At 39.7% G+C, this 18,789-nt stretch overlaps 1 protein-coding gene across 1 annotated transcript in view; it reads left to right on the top strand.

Annotated features, from left to right (window-relative positions):
- Positions 1-18,789, top strand: part of LOC122838224 (zinc finger protein GLIS1) — an 88,247-nt gene that overhangs the window by 35,922 nt on the left and 33,536 nt on the right. The window contains exon 4 of the mRNA XM_044128694.1: positions 764-2,279. Coding sequence (XP_043984629.1) covers positions 764-2,279 — 1,516 coding nt within the window. The remainder of the gene's footprint in view (positions 1-763; positions 2,280-18,789) is intronic.

The raw sequence follows: 18,789 nt of genomic DNA, 5'->3' as shown, positions 1-18,789 counted from the left end.
AAGGTGCTTTTGAATCAAAAAAAGAGGTGACCAATTCTTTTATTAAAAACACTGATGACATGGTCTCCCAGTTCTTCTCTCCAATCCTGACTAGCGTTAGCTCTTTTCTTTCTTTTCCTTCCCTGGTAAACTCAGACTCAGGGACAAAGACTATAGCCGCATGAGACAGACAGGAGAAAAGCGAGCTCTTCTCACATCACTCAGGGGCTTTGGACAAAATCCATAATGAGCCAGCTGACAGGAATGATTATGTCGGAGATCACAGCAACGCATGGAGAAACATGACCCGGGTTATCCATTCAGGAGGGCAAAGATTCCCACCATAATACACAGTATTGTAAACGGCGACCCTTCATAGGGCGCAATTATGCCACCAAAACAGGTGACTCCTTATTTATCCCCAATGCTGGGTTGGGTTTAACCCCTTTGTGTCATCAAAGCCTGTCAGATGGACACACTAGCCAGTGGCCTCTCAGTCTCAGAAGCCACCCTTACCTCCCCCGTCTCACTCTTCTTTGTCTTAAATGCTCATTCATATCCTCTCACTACAAGAAGATCCTATTTCAGTTATTCATAAAACAACTCTGGATCATAGATAGGCTGTGCTCCATGATTTGTAACATAACTTAGCAGTTTTGTTTCATTTGTAACTCCGCCATGGTGAACATAAGGTTTGTCTGAAACATTTTGAGAAGAATGAATCAGACTGTGTCTGTCAATGGAAATAAAACTAGTACAACTCATATTGCCTTTTCCCTTACAGAAGCACCTCCGCCTTCCAGAGAGCCCCGCCTGGTGCCAGCATGGCTCGCTCCTCTGCCCCTTCTTACCCGATTAAACAGGAGAACTCAATCGGACACAAGACCTCCGGTGTTCAAGGCCCATCTCAGGCTGCGTTTCAGGCCTGTAGGGCAGATCAAGCTTTGGAGGCATCAAGAGACGATATAGCTGCGGCCCTCCGTGTTAGCACTAACGGTAATGGCGTATGCACGGTGAGCTGTGCAGGCAGTGCCGTGTCAGGAGACGCGGTGCAACCTTTTAATAATGGAGATGGCTCCTCCCCACTGGCTTTGTCCCCAACTGGCTCCCATCATTCAGTGCGTCTGCTCAGCGCTAGCGATGTGAAGAGACGCTGCCTTTCCCTGGCCTCACAGTCTACTGTCGCTGCTGGCACCAGCAGCGTCGCCCCAACTGGTTCACCATCAGCCACTGGCACGACCTCCAACGAGATCAATATCACAGCAGCCGTCTGCTCCTCCTCCCAGATGTCGATGGTTGCCTGCGTCAACGGATTCCGTGCTAACCTCTCCCCCAGCAACGCTAGTAGCGCCGGCTTGTCTTCGTCGTCCTCCTCCTCTTCTTCTACATCCCCACCCTCTATCTGCTGCCAGCGGGAGGCCCCCCGGAATCCCTCACGTCACAGAAGCCCCCAGCAGTCATCACTACAGGAGAGCTGTCAACTGTCCTCACCTGCCACCTGCCTCCTGTCCCTGTCCGCCTCCTCCTCCTCATCCTCTTCTTCGGCGTCATTAGTGGAGCCGGAGACAGGCCTAGGGCAGAGCCTGGGGCTTTGCGAGGAGCAGGTCCCCATGCTGCGGGGGCTTGGGTCTGGAGGAACAGCCGAGGAAAGTGAAGAGAGAGGCTTGGATGGGTTGGGACTACTGATGAGTGGGGCCCTTATGTCGGGGACATTGAGCTCCAGTTCTGATGCTGGTTGTCTGTTGGATGGAGGTCAAAGATGTGGGGCAGCTCTCAAGCAGGAACCTCTTGATGACTTCTCTCCAAGTGAAGATGAACTCTTCCAGCACCACTATCACCACCATCATCACCTAAGTGGTCACACTGGGCACCACCGTCACACTCCCCACCCATCTCGATCTGCCATGCCTCCTCCTTATCACCTGCACCAATACCCGGGCCCCAGTCATGGGGGGCCACTGCAGCACCAGAGTCAGCAGATAACACAAGCCTCCTCTCTGGCATTAAAACAAACCTCCGGAGGCCCCGCTGCCACCAACACCGCCACGGAGCGCGAAGACGTCAGAGGAGGAGCGCAAACGGATAAGCAGGTGTGTCGCTGGATCGACTGCAGCGCCGCTTACGAGCAGCAGGAGGAGCTCGTCAGGCACATTGAGAAAGTCCACATTGACCAACGCAAGGGAGAGGACTTTACCTGTTTCTGGGCCGGCTGCATTCGCCGCTACAAGCCCTTCAATGCCCGTTACAAGCTGTTGATTCACATGAGGGTCCACTCGGGAGAGAAACCCAACAAGTGCATGGTGAGTCACCAAAAAAAACCAATCAATTACCATTCTGCAGAAATGGTGGTCTGACGTTCAACCAATATATTTACAGTAATTGAATGTTCCCTCATTGTCACCTTTCAGATTTTCTTAAATATACTTTTTGGTTTTTGAGGCTGACGTCCTCAGAACAATGTTTTTTAATAAAACCAGTTGTATTTGTAGAAAAATACACACCAATTATGTAACTGTAGATTCAAAAACTGGAAATGGATTTACTTATCTGAGTACAGTGAGGTTGCATTTTTTATTAAAAACATTATAGTGAACATATAAAAACATAATTTTTCCCACAAAAAAGTACAATTACACGGGCTGCTGCATGGTTAACTCCACTCCATCAAAATGAATAGATTTGAGAGTTTATTTTTTTTATTGGTAGAGCTCCAGTTCCACACATGCTCTTACAGATCAGCATGAAGCTGTCACTCCCTCCACATCCGTTTAGAAAAGGAAAATTCCTTCAACCCTAGAACAGATTTGTTCCAAACACACTATTAGTCCACAATTTGTGTAGGGCTGAAGTCTTGTTTATTTTCACAGGTGCTTAGCTGTTTTTCTGAGAACAGATTCAGATTCAGAAAATCCAACACATATGGGAAACATAACCAAACAATACCTACACTTGATCCGTTAAAATGGGAGCTTTACATTTTTAGCTGTCTCACAAGTACGAAATGAACTGGCTTCAAATCCAAGCCACACACGAGTAGAAATGTTGTAATCTGCTAGGGAGCCACAGAGAGATGGTCTGCAATATTTGCCCATCGTGCTCAATATGATGTTTTTTATTTTAAGCTCTTGTCAGGTTCAGTTAAGGTGGAAAACTCCTAAACATACTAACCTGGTAAATAAAGAGTTCTTGTGTGTTTTTCAACTAGTTTTAAATCTTCTAGTATTAACTTTCAACTATATTCTTTTGAAAATTCACTGACCTGGTGCTTCCTTGGGTAAAATAGTTGGAAATTTTAAGGGCGATTGCCTCTGTTGCAGCAGCAGTTTCTGCATTTCATTGGTGTTGGATGTTTGCAATTCCAGAAAACTGCTGTGCAAAAATAAATGCATACAAACTTCAAGGAGCTGAAATAATATTGGTAAAAACAATGTGAGAATATTCCTCCAAAAGAATAAGAGAGACTGATAAATTCATTCTGAAAAGAACTACAGTGAACCTCTGCCTCTTTTCGATTTAACATTCACAGGTTTTTCTATTAGTGGATTTTTCTGTGGTATGTAACTTGAAATTATTCAGAAAAAAATTGCAGATCTTTTGGTAGAGCATATCTAGAATGTTTGAAAGAAAACGCAACTTTGGAAGCTGACGTATCTTAGCACAATGCTACTTGGCACACTATTGTCTGTTGTCTGCAAAGCAGCCAAATTCAGGAGCTCCATTTATTTTCCATGGTGCTAATTGACAGTATACCTTCAAGAGCAAATGTAAGGAGGACCAAGGATGTTAGCTTTTGTGGTTGTGCTAAGATAGTTTCCACTCTGCACATTGATGCATATTTGGTAGTTTGGATTATTAAACCAGGGTGTTTTATGTGGTTTTGGACAGGTCTCCAGTATTCACAAATCTCAGCTTTTTGCAGGCGGGTAAGTTTGCTGCTGAGAGTTTGCTGCTAAAGCAATTTCAAAAATATTTTAGATCAGGACCTGTCCAGGGTGTACCCCGCCTCTCGCCCGGGACTCAGCTGGAGATAGGCACCAGCAACCTTCCCGACCCCATTAGGGAAGAAGGGTGTTCAGATAATGGATGGATGGATGGATGGATTTTAGATCAGGACTTTGCGTTTTCCACACTTCATTTTTGAGAGATAAATGACTATAGAATTTGTTGCATGTTTTTGTGAATTTAAGGCCGGGTTGGGGTGGGAGCACGACAAAGCATTTATGTTTAGGGTACCAAAATGGCCAGCAGCAACCGTCCAGCCTACTAACCATAATCATGGGGCCTAAGGCTACATCAGCTGGTCACTGCAGAGGATCTTACATTCTGATTTATCTTTATTTATAGTCTGGCTACTTTGTGTAACGTTCATGCATTTCTTGTATGGAAAATGTCTATATGTTGGACTAAATAGGGGCTCGTTGGTGTTTGAGGAAGTTGAAACCCCTAAAATAAGCCCAATTAAATCTGTGCCACTAACCTTTGTCTGATTTGCAATAGACTCAAAAAGTATTTATTTATAATATATATATTATTCCTTAATATTGATACACTTAACCAGCTGGAAAACTGATTTTTCTCTATTCAGATTCTCTGACTGATTACTATTTTTTCTAAATGTCCTCTTAGGTAGTTTGACTTTCCAATTAAGTAGTATTTTCTGGCTTTTTTTTTTTTCTGACCTATTGTTGCAGATTTATCTTTTCCACGAGTGCTGTCAAATCCCAAATGCGCAATGTGTGGGTATATCCTGCATACACACTCTAGGGTGTGACACTGTTTTGGGGATGTTTGCCATATGTGAAGTTCAGAACAATTTGGCTCATTGTGGACAAACCTCTGGACTCTGTCTGAGACAGGAGACACTGAAAATTCTGCAACACACCTTAACCTCTCGATCACCCTTATTGCACAAACTGAGAAAGCTAAAATGTGCCCATTGTTTGCTTTGAGTTTCACAGTCCGAAGGTTTGATGCTGGCACACTATGTTGGATTGTAATGCATCAAGAATGAAAGAACATCTCAAAAGATAAACACAGAGGCCAAGGAAAAAACAAACAAACATTTTTTAAGTTTGTTTACAAACTTTAAGTAGACCTCTCTTGAGAGGTTATATGGAATTAATATTTTACCTGTAGTAAACAAGTTTCTCAGTCAAGATTGTGTGATACCATTAGTAACATATAACAGTAGTCTAAATAAGGACAATGGAGATTGTTAGCATCTTCAAATAACTCCATTATGTTACTGATATTGTGAATGGCATCTTTATCAACATTCAAACTGTCTTCATGTTTGTTTTGAACAGTTAGTCACAGATTATGTAATAATTATTTACATGGAAATCAATCAATCAATCAAATTTTATTTGTATAGCACATTTCAGCAGCAAGGCATTTCAAAGTGCTTTACATCATAACAAACAGAAACACAATGCAACATAGAATCAACAATCAAAACACGACATTAAGTCAAGTTCCATCAATAAATTTGTAATTGATAACGTTTCGAATACAATCATAAACAGGTGGGTTTTTAGTCGAGTTTGCATCTATAAAAGGTTTACCAGTTACACTCCTACTGTGTTATATGGAACAAAATACCTATTGCTGTTTTTATTCCCACGCTTATGGAGATGTTAGACCGCAAATGACCTTCCTGTGCAAAGCACTTACTGTAAAATGTTTGCAGTTAGAACAGTTACAGATGTTGATATCCCTCAAGAACATCTGAAAGGTTCCAACACTGGCTGGGCTGAAATCGATCCATCAATGTTCTTGATCTGTTTCAGGAGGTAAAGACAAACCCCTGACCTCTATGAACTGTGAGAGGAAGATGAACCTGGTGCTAAGAAAAATGTTGATTAATACAATATTTCAGTTATAGTGTACATCAACTTTGCTTGTATTTAAACTGCTGAACATTTTTAAGATTCCCTGCATGAGGTCCACAATAGAAGATTTATATAACGGCTGACCGTTGTTTCATGCTTATGTGATGCAGTTGTGTTTGAAATAAAAGGGAAAATTATTATATAGTTTATATAAACTGTTCTGTATGCATTGTACTTCATCAATTTACCTCCATGTTCTGCTCTCAGTTCATGTTGCACACAGGAAGCTTAGTGGTGGCGCATCTCCTCCACTGGTATTTCATGGTGAGGGATATCCAAATTGTAGACCGCAGGTTCTGAAAATAACTTCATCCTGATGATAATTTTGAGATTGTGGTTGATTTAGGACGGTCAAAGTGGTTTTACCCCCTCCCACTCGTGGACAAACTAACCTGCATATAGATACGGAATGAAAATGCTATAAGAGTTAGCTGCTGTAAGTAAGATATTAACTGCTCGTATCTGTTAGACATAACCCCACTTCAATAAGCTTAGACTAACACTTTCAGCAAATATTCTGCACATATGAAACCAAAAGCGTCTGTATGTATTTGCGTCTCAGCTCAAAACTTTCCAAAATCCCTTATTTGTTTGTCTGAGTTCCTGGACCTTTTGCCACTAGCCCTGATGCCTCTTATTTTTGTTGTGCTCATGCAATAGACTCAGGCATTTGAGTATTTGAGCTATTCGTGTAGAGGAAACAGTTGAGACATTCTGTTTTAGGACCTAACTCTACAGAAAAAACAGGTCTAATCCTTTTATTATCTTTCCAGCGGCAGCTTCCAGCAGGCACTCATGAAGCAGGGCTCCGCTGACATCCAAACATAACACACCTCTCTCTCCTCTCGGCCTCACTGCAAACAGTATATACTCTATCTCCCTTTTCTTCATCCAGCTGGACAGCATTTGCTTCATGCTGTGTCTTGGCAAGAAAAAGTCATTATCACAACATATGAGCCGTGCTTTGAACCCCGAGTGGGCCTGTCACACTCCGTACCTGGATAGTATTTTAAGGACTTACCCATTCAAAATTATACACCTGGTCCTTCCATGTGTAGATGTTCAATTTTGAGGGTCACGAAAACCTCTGCTGACTCTTATGAAAGTTAGTTTGGTTCCCACTCCCCCCACCAATTAAAGCTGGTCCTGGGTTGTTGTGCAGAGAGGCCAGCACCGAGGGACATGTGGCCAAAAAGGAAACAACATAATCTCTCAGCAATATCCTGTTGTGTTTCATATCTAATTCACTTGTTATTTTAGTTTATTACATTTTTTTTATGTGTCTGCATAAATATTAAAAATATATCCAGGAGGAGGAACCCTGTCATGGTCTCGGACTTTGATATTGCTCTGCTTTGTCAGAGGCCAGCCTGTAGGATCTGTTGTGTCTGAAGGCTGCGACCTTGAGCTGTAGAGTTGGGAAAATATCTTCCTAAAGCAGGGAGGATGAGAGTCTGTGCGAGGACTTACATGGGAACATGACTTCAGGCAAAAGTGCTGTGCCACGCTCTTCATTTGGTTTGTCTTGCATCGAAAGAAAATACAGCTTGTCTGTACGTTTGTGTTTTCTCTTTCAGGTGTAGTACAGAAATATGGCTGATGTAAAGTAACAGGACTGTTCTGTAATATATCACAGAGTAAGAACAACTTCAAGATTAATCCAAAACATTTTTTTGTCAAAGAGATGACAGTCTACTACTTTCTCTCTGGATTCTCTTCATTCTCTCTTCATCTCTTTGTTCAAATATACGGCTGGAAACTAAAACGGTCATGCAAGAAAGTAGACATTTTTCCTGCTTATTTTCAAAGTCCAGCACTTCTTTTTATTATTTAAAATGTCCTGCTATTTTAGTGGCAATGATTCTATGCACTCTGCAAGGTTCACAAGAATAAGACAAACAGGCCCACAGGACCATAGGACCTCCACCATACACATGAGGTTTGGAAGAGGTCTCTGGTTGTAAGAATAATTTTTTTTTATCCTCTACCGTTTTCCCCTCTGTGCCTGTGAAAATAAGCTTGTATCCACTTCCAGTCATTTGTTCTGACTCTAGATGGTTGCTTTGCATTCCTTTGAGGCATCAGAAGTTCAGGGTTACTGTAGTTCCAAAAATAAATCACCTAACGTGATCTTTATGTTTCACAAATAGTCAAAGGTGTCATTAATTATTTTAAACTTTGAGCTAGGTGAAGACCAGATTCCTCAATAAAATAATGAAATAGCCCTTTAATTTAGCACTAATTAGAAAACTAGGACTTAGACACCAGGTTCAGCATCCTCACCAAATCTTTGTTTATGGCCATACATTTTATAGAGCCAATTTCCTCTGGGTTATTTTCTTAATAAATCCAATCAGGTTCCATTTTTCCAAATTGTTTTCTTGTGTGAAATTATTCTACACAAGGTGCATTTATTTTAACACTTCTAACACACCTTTTTTTCTGGAGTTGAAAACATGTCTGGAGGGTTCTTATACTTGATAAAACCAATAAGGAGGCCTAGCCATGACCTGTAGCCTAATGAGCATTTTACCAAGAACATACTGTACATGTGTGTATACAAACAAGCACTAAAGCATGTGCTCTCTGACACACACATGCAGCCAAAGGCACTTGCTGGGGGAAAGTTGGATGTTCAGCCGTCCTGGAAAAATAAGCATTAATCACTGAATTTCAGTTTTTTTTGTTGTTTTTTTCCACTGATGTAAAAGCTGTTAACATATATATTTAGATTTACTGGACTGATTTTTGGAAGAGAGTGGTGAAATTTTCTTTGATGTCAGAGCCATAGACAGCTGCCAGGTTGCAGCGTGTGTGTGTGTGTGCGTGTGTGTGCGTGTGTTTTCAGGGGTAAATGGACTCTTTTGTGAGCAATCAGCTCAGGTGCAGGAGATAAAACAGGGAGTTCCATTAGCTAATTAAAAGTGTGGTCCAGCACATGTGCAAACTTTTCCTCTGGACGCTGGGCTGAAACTAGAGCTGGGCTCTGGGTGTGGGTGCAGAGTGAAGCTGATATTAACAGCTTTGAGCCTCTGATTGTCAACTTCGACCTTCTTAACAAAAACAGTTGAACAAGGCAACACACTGTGATGTTTCCAATGTGTGACTAATCCTAAAGGGGGCTTGCGTGATATATATATATAGATATATATATATTTTCCTAATATTCAGATTTTAAAATGCTGAAAACCAAATACAAAATGTTGTGCATTAGAAATGCCTGATATGGTTTCTGCACTTTGTCGTTCAGCGTCGTGGGAATAAAGAGGTTTGTTTATGGCTCATTTACATTAATCAGAGACGATACCTGGGACAGGCATTGATTCATCATGTAAGAGGTAAAAACACAATTCATATTAAGTTGCCTGTAAAACTTGCAGAGTTGGCTCAGAGGCAAAGAAGTAATCAGGACCAAAAAAAAAGAACCTGGCAGGGATCAACTTTTAGCACTTAAGGCCTTCTGCTCCTCGTTAAATAAATTTCAACATAAGCTTTGTCAGTCATTTCCCCCGGGCAAATTAATTCATCAAATTGGTACACAACCTTATTTCTTCTTAATTTTAAACCTATAATCCCATTCTGTAGCTGTCTGCTGTCTCCATGACAGATCTGCTGTCCATTCATCATGCTATTAGTAACTCAAAACTGTCCATATGTTACAGTTCATGTGATGAAACCACTGGTGGAGTAACTCTGCCACGAAAACCCAGAATTAATGAATGTTGCTTATGTTCTGCTGAGCAGGCCGGGCCAACTTCCTGTCAGGTTCAGAACGTTTTCCAGTCAGTCTTTTGCAGAAATGTAATCAAGTATTAGGGCCCTGATGCCTTGATCCCTCACCTCCTCATTGGTAGTGTTATGTTTATAATTGAAAACTTGCTTGAAGAAAAAAGTGATTTCTTTTCCAAAAAGCTTTCTGTTAACAGAATTTGAAACCATCATCATGCAGCCACAATTCATTTTTGTAGTTTGAAATTATTTAGGTTGCTTTTTGCAAAAGAAGGATAAGCTTGGACAAGTATTGCTGAAAAAGATGAAAAAGTCTTGGCTGGATTTTGTGAACAGAAGACATCATGATAAGAAACGATCCTTCGTGATCTTAAATGTTTTTGTTCATCTAATAGGCACCATCTTGATTTGGTCTTCAAATTAAAAAGAAAATGTCAGAGAACCGATTCTATCACTGAGAAACATTCTCAAGTCCTGAGAATGTTTCTCCAGTTGATCTCAATTTGTTTGAATTTGTTTGTGAGATTTATACTTTTAGCTAACTTATATGCATCTTTAAATGCCCCCAACAATCCAAGCATGGGACAGTGATGGATGGAGACTTTGTCACTGCTACCACCTTTGGTTTGGGCCCTGCTGTGAGCTGATAAATGGGTGTCAAAACAAACTGTTTGAGTCATAAAAACATGTGTTGAAACTACAAAGTGCAAACAAGGTGAAGAAACTAGAGTTTCTTTGTCACTCACCTCTTGGGAGGTCTGATATATGTGAATCGGTCCACCAAATTTTTTCCAGTAATTTTGCTGATGCAGCTTTCTTACCAAGTTTGCACTCTGTAGTTACAGACTGTTGTTATTTTTACTGTTTTATCCTGATTTAAATGCATGCTATACAGAGATTAGTCATTTTCATTTCACAAATTATTGACTGTGAATGCGCAGGTTTAGCCCTCAGGTCTCTTTAAATACCTTTTGTCTTAGATTACTGGTGTTCAAGGATCAAAGGCAGCACCACAGAAAAATGTATGATTTTGTAATAGGTTTCCTAAAAATTGCATTTCAGCGAATAGTTTTAATCCTATCAGGTCCGTCAGTGAGGGAAGAAACTCTTTAGTAACATAAATGTCACACTGCAGGATTAAAGGAGGACCAAAGTGCAGACTGCACAAAGACGAAAATACCGTTGTAATGAAAAATTTAACAAATAACTTGTGATGACGAACCAGGTGTAATGGGGAACATGGAAAGTTGATGGAGTGCAACGGAAAAAGCTGTATATTGCAGAGGGAATGGAAATGACAAAGAACTGGAGGAGTTAACGACAGGTGATTATGTGCAGCTGGGAAAAGAGCAAGTAGAGGCAAATGAGGAGATGATTAACAGCTGGGACAGGGAGGAGAACAAAAGGGTCAGGTGCAAAATGAAGAAAAGGAAGGAGAAAAATAAAATACAACAGAAACAAAGAGAAGAGAAAAAAAAAATCCAAAACACAAACAATGAGAACAACTGAACTACAATACATGTAATACACTGACCTAACCCTAACCCCTAACAGAAATAAAAAGTTTAAACAACCTAAAGATCTCAACAATAGAAGGTTCTTAAAGTATTTCTGAGTGATTTTTAATTTCACCAAGATTGAAAAAAGGCCTCAACTTTGCATTAAGCGCGTTTAAATTTTTTAAAATAATAATAATAATAATAAAAAAGATCCTACCTGGATGTTGTAGATTGAGCACAAATGTTTTTTTTGTCCAAATGTTGCTATTAGGCATATTAAAAGAGTCAAATGACAGCAGCTCTAATGCTGATTGTGTCAATAATTGCCCAACTACTATTTTAATTATTTATCAATCAAGTCTAAATGTAAAATAAATTGTAAAGAATATCTCAATACTCTGAAATGTTGTGGAGTCAGAGTGGGGGAATGATAATGTTTATTGGTTTTGTTTTTATCAATCAAATTAGTTTTATGTAAACACTGTTATATTTGATCAACTTTCATGATAAGTAACTAATTAACAGTTCTACTCCCTATCATCAAATGTAGACCAGAATTATAGATATTATTATTGTTGGATATTTACGCTTCAACTTAGGTAATCTCCTTGTGGTTATTAAATTTTAATGGTAGTTCGTTAAACTTCAAAATAAATTTTTTCAAGGCATGAGAAACGGAGCGTTTTAAAAATGATTAGCTGAAGTTGTTTTAAAGCGTAGCTGCAGATGTTGAGCTGGAGCTACCTTGCTTCTAACCTCATAAGCAGGTATCAAAGCATTCAGGATTTGCTACATGCGATACACTTTAATTGCATTTGTCTGGAATGCAGTATTTTGAGTTTGCCCATTTCCTCTGCATTTAATCACGCCCTGGTATTGGAAACCTGACGACCCAGAGCAGTGGCTCGATGCACGTTACAAAACGCTTGTGTCATTTTCGTGTCCCATCCAAAGCCTTAATCAGTTTAACCTTTCAGCTGAGCCAGATCAGTTTACTAATACATAAGAGACTTGAAACCATAGGGTGGCTGTGTTGGTTCTCCCAGTTGATCGGGGGGCTAAGCAGGGTTAAAAAACACAAGTTCTTCAATAGAATGGGATATCTGAATGACAAAATACACCAAATTCTTTTTGGTGTATTTTATTAAAAATCCTAAAAGGGTTTATGAACAACATTATATATTCAAAAATCAGCTCACCTGGAGAGCCGCTAGAAGAACCTACAAACATAGTCAGAAAGCTTTTAGTAAGCTTGGCGAAAGCAATAAGTTAGCATAAGCCTAACTTATGCTAAGCAGCATAAGTTAGGAAAAAAAGTTGCACATAACATGCAAGTCATAAGCGCATGCATACCCTAGTAAATGTACTCCTATAATCACACAAACGTCACCAAAAATTACTCAGAAGTTTAATATTAAGGTATCACACAAGTGAGGAAATGTCAAAGTTAATCTTACGTATCCAAAAACAGTGGAACATCTGAATACAAGTGTACCTCTGTCTGACATTCACTTTGCAATTATTATTTATGAGCACATTTCCCTTATATTGAAAATAAGGGAAAATAAAATAAGTATGCACCCTGACTAAAACATAAACAATGCAAAAAATGAGAGTCGATATGAGCATGTAATTAATCTTATATTATAACATTGCTAGGACATAAGTGACATAATGATGAGACAATAAGCACAAATAACTTTCGTTATGACTTGAGGAAATACACCACCAGGTGATGCTCATCCTGGAGCACTGTACTCTACAGTGCTCCAAAATTATTTGCAACAAATAATTTTGGCATTACTGACATCCCATACTAACTGTTTAGAAGTACTAGTAGATGTCACTATCTTTAAGCTTGCAATTAAAAATAAATCAGTTCATTGACACTTGCTTATGACTAAATATCTAAAGCAAAGTCACTCAGCATTATCATTGTATACAGTTGTCCAGACTGACGCAGCCTTATTTGAAACTATGGCATTTTAACCCGGTCTGTGCTAGAAACTATAACAGTTGTGGAGCCATTTTTCTGAGTTGTTTTTTTTGTGTGTGTTGGTTAGTCCTGAGTCTGTTTCTGTTAAAGTTCCCACATAAGCTAAAGATGTCCCAAAGGAAGCACATGCTACACCTGATTAGGAGAGTCTTTAGCAATGTTTTTTGATGTTGTTAATGTTGTTAATCTGACTATCTCTTCCTCCTGGCATTGCTCAGACGTTCCGGCTGTTGTTTCCAAAGTTGGGGTCTGGAGCATTGTCTTCAGGATTGTCTTCAGAGTTGAAAAAAATAGTACTAACAGGTACATAAAAGCAACCTATTGTTAGTTGATTCTGCTTGCGTTTTCCATCATACCCCTATTCCATTGACTTCTTAACAATATCCTTAACAATATCGGAAACTCGACAATCAGTGTCAAAGTTCTCTTCAAATGTTATTTTCAATATCTGAAAATAGAAAAAAAAATTGACACAGCAGTAGACAGAATAAAAGAGAAAACTAAGTCTTGAGCCAACTTTTACATTACTCCACAGTTATTTTTTTTAAAGGCAACAGGGTTTATTGGGTCTCAGTTGTAGTGCTTTCTGTCATAGATCATATTTGTTAGCGGTGGGGGAAAATACACTTGTGACCAACTCATAATTACAGCCCTGCTCTGTGGGATATTATTAGCCAAATACAGCTACAGTTTTTCTTTCCTATGAGGCTGCTACTAACTCCCACATTACATGCTGTGTTTATGCTGAAAACAATCCCTTTGCAAATGGCTTGAACTTTTACCAGCAGTTAGCTGGTTCTGTGCAAGTGTGGAATTTATCTGCAGCGCTTCCAAAGTTGTTAGTGTTGCGGAGGCCATTGCAGACATCTGAATCCAGAGCGAAGACTACCCGTAAAACCTTCAACCAAACATGCAAATGCAAGCGACACAACTGGGACTACTTTAGACGTTGGGTCACAGCATAATCCAAGGACAGCCGTATCCTTACACCCAGCCAGCTGCACAACACACCACAGCAGGCAAACCCAGAGCTGAGGCTAAAGTATGTGAGAACAGAGCCGCTACCGTACAAAATAAACACAGAGGGAAGTATGGGTAAATTACGTAGCGAAAGACGTGTTTATGTTTAGGGTGTCAGGTTTAAATTATGTACTGCTGTGTTTTGCGGTCGGTGTGCCGGATTTAATTTGAATGTTTGCGAGAAGATGTGAAGGCTGGAAGAAGAGGAGCCAGACGGCCAATCCAGCTCCTCTGATGTCATCGCAGAATTTACTCTTTTTTTTGCCCAGAATTCATCACAAGCCGTCACGCATGATGAGCGAGTTGGTATGCATTGATGGGAGGCCTGTGATGTATTTTTAATTTATGAACCGAGCGTTTGAATCAAACTTTCCATAAGGTGAGACTGAGATTTGTGTGTTTACAGTTTGGTCTGCAGCTTCTCGACAGAATGAGACCTAAGATAGATTTGAATGGAAGGATCGGTGATGAATTCCACGTATTATGTTGTTATATAGCACATAATGTTTATTAAAGAGGTGAGGTCACACTGAAATCTCATCTAATTCGCTGATCGATGATGAAAGGGAGCTAAGATAAATTTAGAAAAGAAATACAACTAAAACCATCATAGTGGGGCACACAAGGACACAGCACACAAAATGATCCAGTTTTTTATTACCTCCCTTTATGATTGTGTGACCCCAGCAGAACTGGCACTGCAGAGATATTTAAGATGGGCTTTACCGCCGCCCCCATGGAGTTTTAACGTCCCAATGTTCTCCGTGTCTGTTTCTCTGCTTTCTGTTCACTTTCAAACACATCTGTTTCACGTTCAATCTGTTCAGCTTTGGAATCCGTTTTACATCGATGTGAGAAGGTTTATGCAGTGTTTAGTACCAGATTGGCTTTGTTATCCAGGCAGGATTGCAGTAAAAGTAGAAGACTTGTAAGTCAAAGCATATCCTCTTATTTTTGCAAAAGCTCTACCAGCTTCCCATCGCAGCAGTCTTTCCCACTGTCATGAAGAGATTGTGTGAGACAAGACAAGGAAAATATCCATATTACAAGTACAGTACTACTAGAAAATGAATTGTAAATATTCAGGGGGAAAAGTTTTTATTTAAGCTTTCCAACTGACAGATTATGAAGGATCAGACTGGACAAGGATTGGACTTATATTACAAATAATTTATTATGTTTTATAGGAAATATCTCATATGGAAAATGAAATATTTTGCAGCATCTGTCTAACACTGTGTTAGCTATCATCACCTCAATAGAAAATACAACTCTTTACATTTTGTTTTGCTTCCTCCATCACCTCACTGATAGAAATAGAGAATGTTGAGCCTGTTCCCTCAGTCACAAGTTCTACACTGAACACTGTTGTGGCTAAGTGATCTGTTAATGCTTACTTATGTGGTATGCTTGCTGATTGGGAAAAAAAAAGAAGAAGGATTTTTGAGTTTCTTGTCACCAGCCGGCAACCAATATCTTGTCTTCAGAAACGTTTTCACATAATTTTTTAATTTTTCCTGAGGCTTTGTTACAAGCAATCTGTCACAAAGACAGTCTCTTCAGATCTATGACATGCAAAAATCAAATACCAACAAGGGGATTCACAAAGAGAAAAAGATGTGGCAACAATTTTCTCAAACTCAAAAAACAACAACAAAAAAAAAAACAACTCTTAGGTATTTTGTCCAGCCTTTGCTGAATTTTTCCTCTTAATGAAGAAATTACTTTCAGATTCTGTTTATCTTCTACAAGCTGATCTTGCCCAACAATTCTTCTTTGGTCCTCTAGTTATCGAGTTTCCTAATCTTTTTAAGTACAGTCCATACTCCACCACATGCTGTTGAGCTTAAGAGAAAATGAGCAAAAAAACAAGTCAAACCCAAAGAAAAACCTTTTCTTTTGCAAGCTTAGAGAACAGTTTGGAGAGACCACTTTAAAAGAATACACAGAAACCTGACTCCTTTGAAACAAAGTATGAAGGACTCAGTTGTGGTTTAAACCTTTCTGCAATTCTGTATATATTAGTTTTCTTGTAGGTCAGAAGACACTGACTTGTAAATGGAGACTGAATTATTAAATAAGAACAGATATCTATGCACAGAAATGTGGTAATCTGATTTATTGAAATGTAAATGGATGGTGATGGGCCTGCTGAGAGCGCCCGAGCCGTGATTCGACTCGACACAGTAAACGTTCGGCACAGTCTGATATGTTTCAACCAGCCATATCCACATAACTGGAAACTGAGCCCTGAAATCCGCAGAGAGCAGAAAAGAACACAACTTTGGCACACTGAGGACTGAACAAATCGAGAGGGCACCGTGGCATCGCAGTTGCACCACATTTTTTCGGCACAAGTCCTTGTGGTCTGGTCCCGGTCCAGAGTGGTTGCATAAATGCACTTTCTTCTCCTCCACTCTCCTTGAGTTCCTGAGCTGGTGTTGATCATAGCGCCGTGTTGACCTATTGTTTAATTTTGCAGGCATGTTTTCTGTCTAAATGTCAGAGCTGTTGGCATCAAGGTATTTGGCTTGGCAACTCGCTGGCCTTCTGCGGTGTTTATTTGTTGTCACGTCAGAGTTATAGAGTTGCTGCAGCAGGCATTAAACCTAAACAGCTGTGTCAACTCCAAAACTGTTTGGAGAGCGAATAGTTTTATTTCCTTACCTACCAGATCTGATTGATATGGGATCACTTTGGGTTTGATACAAAAATGTTCAGTCAGTAGGCAAGATTAAAAAAAAAAGAAAAAAGAAAGAAAGAAAAACATACATCCATTTTATCAGCTGAAATAGCAAAAGTAGGCTGTAGGTAAGAGAGTGCGTATAAATGGAAGTAAAATGTGATTATGTGCAGCAGTAGTTCTCTGGCCACTGAAAGAATTCATATTTTAAATAAAGAAACTATAAACACGTTCATGCAGTTAGAAAATAGCTACTGGTTGTCCTAGCAGATGCTGCGGTTTAGTGTTAGTTAGAGCATGAATAGTTTAAATCTTTCCAGTCCCGTAGCAATATCCACAGATGCCAGTTTCCCCCGTTTATTGGCAAAAACCAAATGTGCTTTCTAAGGAAAGAAACTGAAGATGGTGCCAACAACGAATCAACTCAAACCACACGCTAATCAGGCAAATTTGATTATGCATTCTTTGGTAAAGAGGATTAGCAGAAGATAAAGTAGATCAATTGAGTGTGTTATTATGCGTGTGAATTAGCGTCCATCATCCCAACAATGGCCCTAAAATGAAATGGAGACATGCAGCTCATTCTGCAGCAGAACAAGAGGAGTTTATAGGTTGAAGGGGGTGAAAGGGAGACGGCCGGAGAAAGCGACAGTGAAAATGGCGGCAGGTGTGAGTGAAAGGCGCTGAATAGACAGGAGCGCTGGTGTCAAAGAACGCAGCAGGATCCTGCATTGACTGCCAGTAACACCAGTCCAGACGCCGGCTTGGAACGCAGATCATGTTTAGGATTTTCATTGCGTAAGCTCTGGTGGGTTTATTTTCAAGGCGGGTTTGGATTTCTTGAACGGGTTTATAATTAATGCCTCGATGGCTGCTTACGGCTGTGGCCTTGGATCCTTTGTGTTACGTTTTAATCAGTTGTTGTGAATGGTTAAAATAGCTGTGAATGCAAAATCCAGAGTCAAAGCAGAATGGCTCTACTTGAAGATCTCCAACGTCACAGCAGGATTGAAAAGTGCATCCCACAACTGAGTCGTCATATTGTGTTGTTATGGAGGACGGGTGAAACGAGATAGCTCGTTTTTAAATGGCAAAATTCAGTTTCTGTAACATTCAATTCAACGTGGAGGTGTAACATATTCCATGTGTGAAAGAGGCTCTATCATGTTAAAAGTTTAATTTGTGGTTTTGGTTCACACAAATAGTTTCCACCTTCAGTGAGAAGCAGTAATTTAGACCTTCTCCACACTCTCCTGCATTCACATTGGTGTTAAAACACACATACAATGGTCCAGGTATTTTTAATTTTTTTTTTGTGACTAATATATTGAGTGTGTCACTGTAACAAATTTGCTGGGTGATAAATGTTCCCAAAATTTACTGCGACAACCAGTAACATAGTTGTTTTGAGGCCCTGTTCAAGTTATATAATGATAATGACAAAATAATGGATATCTAACACTGAAACAAACTGGAAGACGTTTTGAATACCCAAAATAAACAAACAAAACAATAAAAACGACAAACAAAATGAATTATGAAGTCTCTGTAAAAAACAGAGACCAATGAACCAAACAGAAGACTTTTGTCCTCCAGCCTTTGATGCAAAAAGAGAAAGATTATAAATTATGCAAATGGGAATTATTGAGCTCATTTTACTTTATCGTGCAATTAACTGATTTATTGCTTATTGCAACAAGCCTAGAAGAAACTCTAATTAAAAACCTGGAGTAGCCACGGTGCACCTGTTTGTGGTGAAAACAGGGATAGTTTATTGGCTCTTCTTTGCATTTGAAATTGTACTCATTTCATTTTCAACATACAGTCCTGGCAAAGAGAGAATGACAGAGACATTCCATGATTTCTTTGAAAAACGCAGCCATGCTGAGGAGTCTTTTAAAACCTGGACAAAATGCTTCCCATTAAAACTCTATTTGCATTTTGTCACCTTCCTAAAGTAATTCTAGCTTCTTTTTTTTTTTTACCTTGATC

The sequence above is a fragment of the Gambusia affinis genome, linkage group LG10 (genome assembly GCF_019740435.1).
Source record: "Gambusia affinis linkage group LG10, SWU_Gaff_1.0, whole genome shotgun sequence".
NCBI classification, from domain to species: Eukaryota; Metazoa; Chordata; class Actinopteri; order Cyprinodontiformes; family Poeciliidae; genus Gambusia; species Gambusia affinis.
Note: the sequence above shows the minus strand (reverse complement) of the source record. Positions and strands in the feature narration are given on the sequence as shown.